General features: G+C 43.9%; 1 protein-coding gene across 2 annotated transcripts in view; it reads right to left on the bottom strand.

Annotated features, from left to right (window-relative positions):
* The window catches only part of Elmod1 (ELMO domain containing 1), a 53,136-nt gene that overhangs the window by 25,735 nt on the left and 14,002 nt on the right, over positions 1 to 13,399 (bottom strand). For both annotated transcript variants that reach the window (XM_050119507.1, XM_050119506.1), the window contains exon 2: positions 8,484 to 8,585. In XM_050119507.1, the coding sequence (XP_049975464.1) occupies positions 8,484 to 8,500 (17 nt within the window). In that variant the 5' untranslated portion in view covers positions 8,501 to 8,585. The remainder of the gene's footprint in view (positions 1 to 8,483; positions 8,586 to 13,399) is intronic.

Below are 13,399 nucleotides of genomic sequence, written 5' to 3'. Positions count from 1 at the left end.
TGCTGCACTTACTGTGTTAATCAAGCCTGGCATTTAAGTGTTCAGGCTAAATACATTCTAAGCTCTGGTTAGAATTCGGGTTAACAGGTTTCGGAAAAAAAATAGTTACCCTAAAAAAATAAAGTTAGTGGAACATTTTAGTTAGGCACCTGAGAAGATTATAAAACGTCAATGTGCTTGTTTGGAAAATGAATGCTGTTTTCTAACTGTTGGATGACTATTCCAGAAAACAACATTGTGTTGTATATTGTTGACTGGTGTCCAGGCAAATGGCCATGACGGTAATCCTGGGAAGGATTGTCCTGTGACAATAAAGTAAAAGTACAGGAGAAAAGCCATCTATTCTGTTCTGTGTCCAGTTCTCAACAACAAATGGCCTCAACATGTGGACCAAAGTCCGTGCATTGCGACCACACCACACACTCTTGGGTCCTTGTAGAATGGAATTTCCCAAGAGCCAAAAGGCTCTGAGAATTGCTTATGGAGGACTATGGTTTAGAACTTGAACATCCTCCAAAGCCCCATGTGTTAAAGCCTTAGTCCCTAGGAAGGTACTTTTGGGACCTAACGGGAAGGCTTTAGGTCACTGGAAGTCTGTCTGTGAAGGGGACTGTGGGACCTTGTCCCTCAATCCCTCTCCTCCTCTTTTTCTGTGTGGTCACGAGGTGAGTAGCTCTGCTCCTTGAGTACTTCCAACTTGAAGTGTTGCCTTCCCACAGGCCAGAGTGCCAGGGCACAGCAGTAACTTCAAAAGTACGAGTCAAGTAAATCTCACTCGAAGTTGTTCTCAGGTACTGAGACTATCAAGAGAAGCTTATTAACACAGAGTTGAGCTTCTTCATCGTCCCTCTCCTCAGGGGGAAAGGCACTAGCCATTTTCTATCTTAAACCAAGCTCCAGAATGGCTTCCCTTCGGCTGCTGCACCAGGTTTATACACAGGCGTGGCTTGAGACTTGGAAGTACCATCCTGGGTGCCAGGAAGCGTCTATCTGCAGAATGACTTGGAGCCTGGGTGTCATTTCTTCCCCAGGTCTCTTTGTATTGCAGAAGAAAAACTCATGTGGGTTTCATAGACAGGTAATTTTACATAGAAGGAGAGAGAAGACACCCTATTCTGTTTGCTTTTCTTTCTCGCTCTCTTTTTCATACCCACAAGGATATTTCCACTGTCAAAAAGTAATGAAATGTAGTCGAAATGCCGTGGTGGGGCTTAGGACAGAAGCATCACTCTGAAGTGTGCAGAAGACTGTGACAGCCCACAGTCACATAAACCACACCACAAAACGCGAACGACAAACTCCCAAATGCACTGGCTGTCACATACTACCTACTCTTTTGTAAGCTTCATCCTTGCATTCTTTGCAACACTATCTGTTATCCAAGATACATTTAAATTTCCCCTTATTTTTCTCTGTTTTTTTTTTTTCAAAGAAGGGAAGTTTGCTTTAAAGACTTATTTCTTTCATGTGTTTAAGTGTTGTGCCAGCCTTCATGTACGTGTGCTACATGTGTACCTGGTACCTGTGAGTTCAGAAGAGGGAGCTGGACCCCTTGGAACTCGAGTTAGGGATCTCTGTGAGCCACTGTATGGGTTCTGGGAGCCAGAACCGTGTCCTATGCAAGAGCTGTAAGTGCTCAAAACTTCTGAGCCATCTCTCCAGTCCCTCTCTTAATTTTCTAATGAGCCAACATACACAGACATTTCATTTAAAGAACAGCTTGCCACGCTACGTACTATCTAAAAAAATCACCAGATCAATATTTTGACAGACATAATCTATTTTGTGTTTAGTGTGTAGGTCTGGTCTAGGTAAGACATGCTTGAAGGTAGTAGCTCGTAGTCCCCCCTACATTGGCAGAACTATTTTGAGGACAGAAACTATATCCAACTTTCTACCTGGTGGAAGGACCAGGCTGGCAAAACTCCTGTATGCATGACTCCAAGTCCCAAAGCTCTGAAGTTTGTGGGAGAAACTCGGGATGGTCAAGAGTAGAACAAATTTTTAAATGATAGCAAGTCTTGTGAGAGTCTTAACTGTTTTGGCATATTACTCTGAGAAGGAGGAAATTGGGAAACACGTGTTTTCCCCTTCTGATTGGGGAAGGGAAGGTAGAGAGAGAGAGAAGGGAGGAAGGGTCTGTCCAGTTCTCAGGGTGGGGGAGCTCTCAGACTCGGTCTTCATTCCCACTGTGTTTCTGCCCTCAGGTCTGAGAGGAGGCAGCGCAGACACGCTCGTGGGTCAGACCTCGTTGGCTTTCTCTTCCACAGTCGCTTATCCTGTTCTATCTCCCACCCCTCCCACCCATGACCCCTGCTCAAGGGGGCTTCTCCCAGCCAGGACCAGCAACTGATGAAAATGTAGTTGAAGAACATTCTCTTTTTTCCATTCCCTACTGATAAGTCTGTAAGATGCTGTAGGGATTCTCAGGACTAGAAGGCAACACCCCGACAGTCACCCATTCTCAACACCCCGACAGTCACCCATTCTCAGGCAGCAAGGCTTTACACTTGCTTCCGATTTCTAATCTTGTCTTTCTGATAATGTTCCAGAATGAGGAACTGCAGCGTCTGGGCAGGGATGCCTTGCTGAAGCACGGGGGGGGGGGGGGGGGGGGGGGGTCTCTGACTCAAGTGTAAGCGCTTCTATACGTCTCCCATTGCCAGCATTTTATCAAAACACTGCACAATGGGGTTTATGGCTGAGTTCACAGGAATATTTTCACAAACCAGCCATGACGATGTTTAGTATTGAAATTCATGCTCTAGCCTGAACCAGTGTGAATTATTAAAAATGAATCATATCCTCGCCACGAAATGTAAGCAAACTTCTATCTAGGCTGCTTCGTTAGAGGAACACTGTCAGCAGGAATGGGGGCTTAGGAAGGGAGGTTTCAGCTAGGGCCAGGTTACACCTTACTCTGAGGATGAGGGGTCGGTACTGGTGTTGCACACTACACCACCATCTGAAATTTGGGGATCTGACATCTTCATTTGAAATAATAAGAGAAAATGGGCTTTAAAAATACAGTTTCATTGAATGTGCTAATGAAAATCCTGCAAAAAACAAGAAGTAGAATCTTGGTGAGAAAAGAGATGTCCAAAAAAAAGTTAGTGCTTGGCTCAAATCACAGTTTCCCAAGAAGTCAGCCGCTCAACGTTCCCAGCATATCTCTCTCTCTCTCTCTCTCTCTCTCTCTCTCTCTCTCTCTCTCTCTCTCTTTAAACGGCTGGAGAAAACTATGGTTGTTCTCCTGAAGTTCTTAATTAGATGTACCTGGCAATTGGTATGGAATGAATGCGGCAAAAGTTGTTTGACCTAGTGAAGGGGACCCTTTCCTATGGAGGCTTCCAAAGGGGAAGAGAAATTCAGATTATTTGAAATGCAAAATGGTGACGTCACATATGGAAAATATTCCCCTCCTACAGAGCAGGGAGAGTCCCCGGCCTGTCACCAGCTGGAGTGGGGCCCAGAGACATTCTTTGCCCAAAGAGATCATCCTGGCTTCTGAAAAGTAAAGATTAAAGAGACTGCTGGGTAACTGTCTTCCACGGTTCGATGCTGTCGCTAACTCTGTTGCCACGGCAACAGGCAACATGTTGATGTTCAGAGAGGCTTTGTCTGTGGGTTTAGAGAACAAGTAGTGATCATGGGTCAGTGAGATAATTAATTAATGGCTCATCCTCTTCCATTCAAGGAGAAGGGGATGGAGGTTTATTTCAATTTATTAATGGCATCTTTACTCAAGTTAAAAATCTGATACTTAAAAGCATTCCTTTTACAAAATTTATTTTTTTGAAAGTCACAATTTTTTTATTCTGTGTATCTCATGTATGAGGGGCAGCAAACACAATATATTGACATTTAGAACATACTTCAATGTCATCTAAACTGTATGCAAACTTTTATTGGTAAATTAAAGTATTTTTAAACTAGGGTTGGGGGAGGTGGCTCAGTTAGTAGCTGCTTCCTTCACAAGCACGAGGACCAGAGTTCAATCCCTAGCACCCACATGGAGAGCCAGGGGTGTCACTGTGCCCTGTGACACTGATGAGGACCAGAGTTCAATCCTTAGCACCCACATGGAGAGCCAGGGGTGGCACTGTGCCCTGGAACACTGGTGATGAGGAGGTGATGAGGTATCTCAGCCTTGCTCTCTAGCCACTCTACCCAAATCAGAGAGCTCCATGTTTAATAAGAGGCTCTGTCTCAAGAATAAGGTGGAGAGTGACTGAGGAAAATACCCAATATTGACCTTTGGCCTCCACATACATGTACATACACATGCATGTACACCTGACCACACATGGGCACACAAACACGTCTATATGAAAATACTTCTCAAATCATCAACAGTAAATAAATATACAAATACAGTATAGCCATCTGTAGTGTTTTGATTGCAATTGACCTCCATAAGCTCATGGGAAGTGGCACAATTAGGAGGTGTGGCCTTGTTGAAGGAAATGTGTCAAAGTGGGGGAGGCTTTGAGGTCTCTTTTGCTTAAGCTTCCCTCAGTGTCAGAGCCCACTTCCTGTTGCCTTCTGGTCAAGATGTAGCCAGCACCATGTCTGCCTGCACGCTGCCGTGATCCCCACCATGATGATAACGGACTGAACCTCTGAACTGTAAGTGAGCGACCCCCTAAAATGTTTTCCTTCTAAGAGTTGCCATGGCCATGGATGGAAACTCTCACTAAGACTGAAGTTTGTACCAGGAGTAGGGCATTGCTGTGATAGGCTGGACCATGCTCCTGTTTGAAGTAATATGGACTTTGGTACTTTGGGTTAGGAAGGAATGCTTCAAGCACTTCTTAGTGGACCACCCTAGTAGGAGCGTGGAAGACAATGCTGCCGAGCGTGATTTGATGTTACACTCGCAAACATGTCCACACTGTCTCTACACGCCTTTATTTATCCTCTGCTTGCTCTAACTACAGTCCACACCTGCTGAAGGGGACCCCTGGCACTGTGGTGCCCACTCCTACTTCACTTTGCTCATGGTGGCTTTTCCATCTCCTGCACCTGCGGTCCTCATCCTGAACTGTCTATGTCCAAGCTCTGGAGATGGCGTTCGGCGACCAAGGACATGCTTAGCAGGCGAAAACCGAGGGTTTGGCTCCTAGTTCCAACCAGCAATGCCCTAACCACCCTTGTCAGTATTGCCTTAATGAAGACTTCTGTGTCCAGAAAGTCTGCAGCCTGCCACAGGCCACGCCCATCCTTATATCCTAGCTCTGCCTTGCTCCTCCGGTTGCTCTGCTGCTTGGGTGCAGAGACTGTCTCCCATCCCTTTGTCTCAACCCACAAAGACTCACACATAGCAAGGGAGGCACACAACGCACAAGCTACCAGAAATAGGTTGGATTCAAGTATCTGTGTGCCTTGGAACAAGCCACTCAACTGAGTAAGCTCCCTGGTCTTCCTCTATACGATGACCCATTAAGTCCTTTACACAGTTGCACTGAGAAGGGAAACGCTGTGATACGGTGTTGTCACAGCAAATGCTGACTGAAAGAATCAGTGGGCCAAACGTTAGCTGAGAGTGAATGATTTACAAAGCCCCAGTTACATTCGTGAGGGATGAGGCTTTATTAGCCAATCAGAAGGGTAAAATACTTCCCCTAATTACTTCAAAGCCTGGAGGGAGGGATGGGTCCTGAGTTGCTCATGGCAGTTTGAAGTTGGCAAATTCTTGCCTTTCCTTTCTTAGGAGCATACACAGGAAGGTTCACAATGGAGAAGTGAGACTCTGAGGCTGGAAGAGCCAGTGGCAATTATTTATGAGGGGTGACTTTAAAATTCTCTTTATCAGAATTTTCCAGGATAATGTTCTGATGACTTTAAAAAAAATCAAATCTCAAAATAATGAAATTCTAATGAAGGAAAAGATTTTAGTATGAGTCTCGAGTCCCTTATTACTGTAACTATCAATTGAATTAAAATAAATAAAGTGTATTATAAAAACTAAACCCTAATTCTCAGTTTCACTTGGGGTAGAAGACACACTGGCCTCTTTTTGAGACCGCAGAGGTACATTTTCTCATTCACAACATGCTTTGCTTTCTTCTTATGCAGTTGTGGCTGATTGAGCGACCAAAGGCAGTTACTTAGTCAATATTCCATGACTGCATTCGGTCACAAACATATCCTTTAGCTGGGCGTGCTCATCCTGTAGCAATAATTTGTTATTCCTAACACAATTAAAAACACACATAAACCATAGTCTCCATCCTGTTATGCTCTGAACAGCTCTGCCATCACTATATTCGATGGCCGCAGCAGCGGAAGAGACAGGTTACTGCTTCGCTTTGACTGTCCTGTGCAAAACTCATGCTCAGACTGATCTCCACTGTCAAGTGTTAAGGCGTGGGATCAGGGATGCCTTTTAGAAGTGACTAGGCCATGGATGTACCACCCTCATGGTTGAGTCCATGTATGGGTTAGCGGATCAATCCATTTATGGTCTTAGAGTGGGGCATCTGTCACATGCCTCTCTCACCAAGCAGACTTTGGAAAGTCTTGGGATTCTTCAGTGTCTCTGGCAGCAAGGATGTCCTCCCCAGGTGCAGCCCCTCAACCTTGGGCCTCCCAGCTTCCAGAATTATGAGCTGAATAAATCCTTTCTTATAAATTGCTTGGACAAGGCAGTTAGGAAGAAAAGGGACTAAGATACACAGCACACACTTTAAATGAGACTTAGAATTCATTCCTTCCTACAATCTGGATTCCCCAAGGTTCATTTAGTTTCCTCTGGTCTAGGCCTGGAGCATTTCATTTCAGAACATTCCAGAAGTTGACAGATTAGTCTTTCCGTGGCCTTTTAAGTAATGCTGAAATTCTCCCCAGGAAAAGTCAGCTCCTCGCGCTACATAATGTAGAATCAGGAATTAATACCTGATTCATTCAGGCTGCACTTACATAATCTTCTCTTTGGTTGAAGTGGAAGGGTTTCCATTAATGTAACCTTAGTTTGTAAATTTCTTGATGTCTACCCTTCCACATTCCATATATTAGCATAAAATGAACTGAAACAATACAACAGTTAAAAGATTAAAAGCAAAAATCTAAAGCAAAATCCAATAATCAACTAAGAATAGGCAACAAATTTCTTTTGGTTATTTCAAAATAAATAGTCAATAGAAACTCTTTGTGTGTGTATGTGTGTGTGTACGTGTGCACGTGCGTGCTTTGGGTGTTGTGTTGGCTCGAGTTTTTCTGAAATGGATTGAGACAGTGTAGAAAAAATTCATCAGTACAGGCTTGACACAGCCCTCATCATGTAACTGGTGGCAGAGGGAGTTGTGGACGCTAAGCTTCATATCACAACATGCTTCTATAGCTAACCGATCTACATGTGCATTCGGGAGATAGTCGTACATACCAGTTTTCCTTGACTGTGTAAACAGGTGACTTAATAACCATAGCAACCAAAACATCAGGTCAAATAAACGCGTTAGTGATATTTCAGATACTTTCTTTTCACACGGCTGAGAGGAACAGGTTAGTGAACATTCAAGATAACAAGCTCTGACATCTGGAAATGGTTTAGGTGTGATCTCCAGGTAGCTTGCATAGTGACCCAGTAGTCTCCACTGACCATACCCAAGCACAGCGAATTCCTCACTCCCCTACCCGTGCCTCCAGAAACAGTGATGGAAACAAAACCAGTGGGGAGAAGAAAGTCTTAAATTGCCTCGGATAGAGTCAAATAATTTCTTGAAAGAAGCAAGTTCACCCACAACTTGCTTCAAGGATGACCAGGGAAGAACAAGGAATGTGTATTGGATGGAGGTCACTACCTTGAAGGGAAGAAGATCACACCAGAAAATGTGTTGAATTTTCTACTCTGTGACTAACTCTATTTTGTAACTTTTTAATATGATTCAATATATTTCATTAATGGGAACTCCGATGGCAATTAGCAGTTTGGAGTTAGTCACAAGGAATCTAGTCAATGGCTTCTAAGCAACAGGACTGTCCAAAGTCTACTAGCACAGACTCTGTGCAGGTCAGCGTGGGACCTGTTCATGGATATTGTGGAGACAGCAAGGCAGCAGGAACAAACAGAGCACACTGGCACCATGGGGGAGTACTGGTGTGGACTGGTGTGTCAGTTAAGCCCTAAATTTTGAAGAATTAAAATTCTTTATTTCAGAACAATGATTTTACAGAAATTACATTTATTGACCATTTAATAGCTGGTTTATTGACCTCAACTTTCAGACGACTGCATATCACTCTTGAGGAACACATGTTTCTGAGGTCATGAAGGACATTCATGCTTTTGACCAGGCTCTCCTGTCACCTCCAAGTGCTCTCTCAACATTAAAGAAAGGGTGGACAGAGGAAGAGAGGAGCCTTACTCCCAGGTTACCCTGTCTGGGGCTCACAGCTGAGGAGCTGAGGAGACAGCTGGCTCTCTAACTGGCGAGGAGGTTTCTCCACTTCAGAGGCTCACCCAGGGAGCCTTGACCACTTACCTCAGGAAGTGCTTCATTGTGCTGCTGTTCGCTCTCCAGATACGATGCCAACTGTCTTCAAGCGACTGCTTCCAAATTTTCTTCTGCCAAAGTAAGTGTGGGCTACAGAGAAAAAAAATGAGGGTTACTGGGATTTCCAAAAACCTCCTGCTCTGCCCAGAGCACCATCACTAGAACCTTCCACAAAGGGAATTCAAGAGCTGGAGATGAACGCGGCAGCCTTTCAACTTACGACTGTACAATTAACTTTCCATGTTAAGTCACTTGCCAGAGATGATTGAATGAGCTTCAATAATAAGCCTTTTCTCTTTGGTGGGTACTTTTCCTACATCTTGAGGAACAATACATATAAGAAAAATAAAGAGCCATGAAAATTACTATCATGGTTTCCAGATACCCTATGACCTCCAGCCTGACAGCCTCAGCCTTCCAAAAGCAACAGTTCAGAAAGAACTGGAAGGAACTGAGAGTCAGATACTCCAAACAAACAAATGATGCCTCAAGCGTCAAGTTCAAGTTTCTTGTTTGTTTGTTTTTTGTTTTGTTTTCACAATGAACAGAGTAATAAGATCTTACATTCGCACAGTTCTTTGCAGTCCAAAGCCTCCCTAAGGCTCAGGGAGTGGATTCCATAGAGGAGGGAGTGGAAAGAACGTAAGATCAGAAGACAGGGAGATGGATTGGGAAATGCCATCTTCTGGATATGATGTGGCCATCACAGTCATGCTCGCCCAGCAGTTATGCATATAAGTCCTTGGCCTGCACAAGGTTGTTCCTGTCAACCATTAGTTATGAATGGGGGCATCTACACCCCCACCCCATTGATAGATAGATTCAGGGAGAGGAGAAGTCATTGTCTTCAGTTGTGTATCTGCTGGTGAGGCTACCAAGTTCCAATAGACAGCCCTGGTTAAAGTCAGTGGGTGATGAAATCAAACGGGAAGACATGAATGTGAGAGGGATTTGGAGGGAGAAAAGGGGTTGATGGGGAGGAAGAGAGAAGAGACAGCAAGTGGGAAAGTAATTAGAATGCATCAGACATATATGAAATTGTCAAACAGCAAAGTTAATTTTAAAAAGTCTCAAAAATGTTACAATGTTATCTTCTTTGGTGGTTTGAAAGAAAAAGACCCCTAAAAAAGGAGTGGCTTTGCTGGAGTGAGGTGTGGTCTTGCTGGAGGAAGTGTGTCACTGTGGAGGTGGGCTTTGAGGTCTCATATGCTCAACCATGCTCAGTGAGTCAGTTTACATCCTGTTAACTTTGGATCAAGATGTAAGAATTCTCTGCACCAGCACTATTTCTGCCTGCATGCTGCCTTGCTTCCTACCATGATGATAATGGACAGCACCTCTGAACTGTAGTGGGCCACACCAAGTAAATGCTTTCCTTATAAGAGTTGCTGTGGTCATGGTGTCTCTCCACAGCAACAGAAACCCTAACTAAGACATTCTCTTTTTTTCTGGGAAGGATGATACATGGGCGGCCTTCAGAGAATCAAGGGTGGGTGAGATGAATGAAACAGAGTTGGCTGCAACTGAGAGCGGAGAGAAGATATCCCTGAAGGAGGGGCAAGAGGGAAGTCTAGCTTCAGAAGTGAGTGGAACAGTGAGGGGGAAGAGTCACAGCTACCACCTAGAGCAGCTCAAAAGCTGGGGGACAGAGCACAGTTAAAGTCCCGTCTTTCCCTTACCATATATTTTCTCCTGCAAGTACTCTCTACAATGTAGAGTCTACATGTTTGAAAAAGAAAATCTACACGTGAGGCTGTGGTTGATTGCTTCTGGCAAGACAGAGAGGAGAGCAATGATCTTATCCTTTTAAGTGTTTTTCTCAGAAACTATATCAGAAGCAAAATAAAAAATAATACTTGTTCATTTTGGATGGTGGGACTCTCACATCCCTCTTTGCAGATCTGTGGTTTCTAAATGAATCAAAAATTTAACTTAATTATTTTGTGTCTCCAAAGATCTTATGGTTCCTCATTGCTCACCTTTGAAAGGAGCCAGGGAGACTTGGAGAAATGGTCAATCTAAGTCTGGGACATGATGAGAAACATTAGGTTGTGTTTAAGACAAACAAAATAAACAACAGATAAACATGGCCAAAGAAGGAATGATCTGGGCAACAACAACAAAAAGTAATATTGAATTAGAACCTAGGTATAATGAAGATCCAGGTTCCGTATCAGTACTGTGTCAGTTCTGGATGACTGGTTCAGTCAACACAAAGAGGAGGCTACATATCTTCTTTCCCCTCAGAAGAAGGCAAGACCTAGTGTCTTCCTGGAGACAGTATGGAAAGACAGAGAAAGGAGTGGACAATACAGAGACTCTTGACAAGCATGAGTCAGGTGATAAAGCAAATGTCACCAGCAAGAAGTCATGCTGACAGCAAATGGCCATATGTAAATGATACTTGCTCCCGTGACTTCCCCTCAACACTGTCACCCCAGTCTAATCAGGAGAGAAATGTCAGACAAACCCCAGAGGGAGGACCTGCCACAGGTTACATAACTGAGCTTTGCAAAATGCTTAAGGTAATTAGAAATTAGGAAAGTCCAATAAAGAATGAAAACAAAGAGGTGTGGACCTAAGGAGATGGGTCTACTAGATGAGGCATCACAGGCAAGGTCCCAAAGCAGAAGAGGGGTGTGCAGTAAAAGCCAAGTCATTATATAAGTTAGTTCAAATCTGTACAGAAAAATAAAAAAAAAATGCTTAGTTAAAATTGTGGCCTATTTCTTTATGTTTTAAGGGGGATAAATTTTACTCCTAGACAGTCTTTGCAGTAAGACGTATGGAACATGATCTGTGGTGCCCTGAGCTGCTCTTCATAGGGAATATCCTGTGATTGCTTTTCAGTGAAGGTGCCAAGTGCCACAGTCCTCCTCTGTGGCCATGTTAGCACTGGTTGTCTCTCCATCTTCAGCACTGCCACAACAGACACTGGTACCACAGACATCTCAAGTGTCCACACCAGGCTACTACGTTTAACAATCAAATGTGAATTACCCGCTTGGCTATATCTAGTTCACCCACTGACAAGTACAGATGTCAAACATTTTTAATTCAGAAAAAGCTCACCAATTTTCTACCTAGACATTAGTGTCCCCTCTTTCAAGGGTGACACTATTAATTAAGAAAAACATAAAAACAATTCTTTGCACTTCTGTTGAAATAAGGAGCGGCGGGGCTGCGTCCCCAACACCCCGGCCGCTTGGCTAGCTCATGCCCGAAATAACAACACACAAACTGTATTCATTTAACTGCTTGACCCATTTCTATCTAGCCTCTTCTATGCTAATTCTCGCACCTGGACTAGCCCATTTCTAATAATGCATGTAAGCACCCCAAGGTGCGCTTACCGGGAAGATTCTAGCCTCCGTCCATCATGGTGTCTCTGCTCCAGAGTGCTGTCGGGTCTCTGGAAGCAGAGCAGAGTCTGACCTCACATCCTCTTCCGCCCAGCATCCTATTCTGTTTATTCCACCCACCTATGTTCTAAGCTATGAGGCCAAGCAGTTGGTTTATTACTTAACCAATGAAATCAACAGATTGATATATGACACTCCCACATCACACTTCCCCTTATCCATGACTTATTCTCTAGAGGGAGTTTATTCTGGGATGGACACCAGAATTGTGTGTTGTATTCTGCATCCTTAATAGTGTTCCAAAACTTTTTAAAAAATTTTACTAGTGTGTGTGTGTAAGACACACCCATGTGCTTATCTGGTGAGCAAAGGAAAACGTCAAGTGTTCTGCTTTAGGACTCTCTTGCTTATTCCCCTGAAACAAGGTCTCTCACTGACTCTGGAGCTTGCTCTTTTTGGGGTACTGGGGCAGCAAGCCCCAGAAATCCTCCCACCTTTCCCCCACCAGTGTTGGAGTTATAGATGCTGGCATCTATGTCCAAAAACAAGATATCTGGACTCGGGTTCCCATGCTGTGCAGGGAGCACTCTCTCCCGCTAAGCTGTCTCCTCACCCCTCACAAATGATCTTTTTGCTGTTTCTTTCCTACCCAGGCTCCTAAACTGAATGAAGCCTGGCAAGCTGCATACCTACCAACATATTTGTCAGAACAAACGCTGTAACTTAGGAAAATACACTTTAAAAACATCTATTGATAATAACACTAGTAAAACAAACTCTATATTTCCCACCTGTAAGAAAAAAATCATAGATCTTACTTTCCCTATAATAAAGAATACAATTATAAGCTGGGCTTGTTAAGCTCGGCAGGGCACAGCAGTGATTTGTCTCCGTGTGTACAGAGACGAACAGATCCAAAGAGAAAGATCAAATGATCGAGCTTGCTGATCAAACACCCCGAGGCGAGCGGGCACTTGGGTATGGGGCTCCGCTGTTATCTGCCTCCTCTCTTTTCTCAGCTGGGAGGGAAGGGATAGTGATGAGTGGTCCAAGACTTCTGAAAGGCTCCTCACCCTGACATCGGGGGACTTGTCAGGCCTTTTTTGAGCATGAAGCTCCCAGAAGTTCTTTGTAAAGTACCACAGCGTAACCTCATCTCTTCCATCCAGCCATTGAACGCCCCAGGAGATGGTTAGAAACTCTACTAGAGGCAGCAAAGCTTCTTTTTCTTCCTTTTTTAAAATCTTAAACCCTACGAGAGAGGGAGAGAGGGAGAGAGAGAGAGAGAGAGAGAGAGAGAGAGAGAGAGAGAGAGACTACTCCTTGTACAGTCTCGAAGTTTTAACTGTAACAACCAAAATGCTGTGGGCACATGGTGCTTACACACATATAAAAACCAACTCACAAAGTGAATGCCAATTCATTCTAACATCTGTCCAACTTGTGATTATCCCGGCATTTAAAAGAGTATACAGTACGTTTTAAGATAAAGTTCTAATCCCAGCAGTTGGGAGGCAGAGGCAGGTGGATCTCTGTGAGTTC

Source organism: Alexandromys fortis, unplaced genomic scaffold, assembly GCF_014885135.2.
Source record: "Alexandromys fortis isolate MF-2015 unplaced genomic scaffold, M_Fortis_MF-2015_v1.1 scaffold_167, whole genome shotgun sequence".
Classification (NCBI taxonomy): Eukaryota; Metazoa; Chordata; class Mammalia; order Rodentia; family Cricetidae; genus Alexandromys; species Alexandromys fortis.
This window is presented reverse-complemented; position numbering and strand designations above follow the sequence as displayed.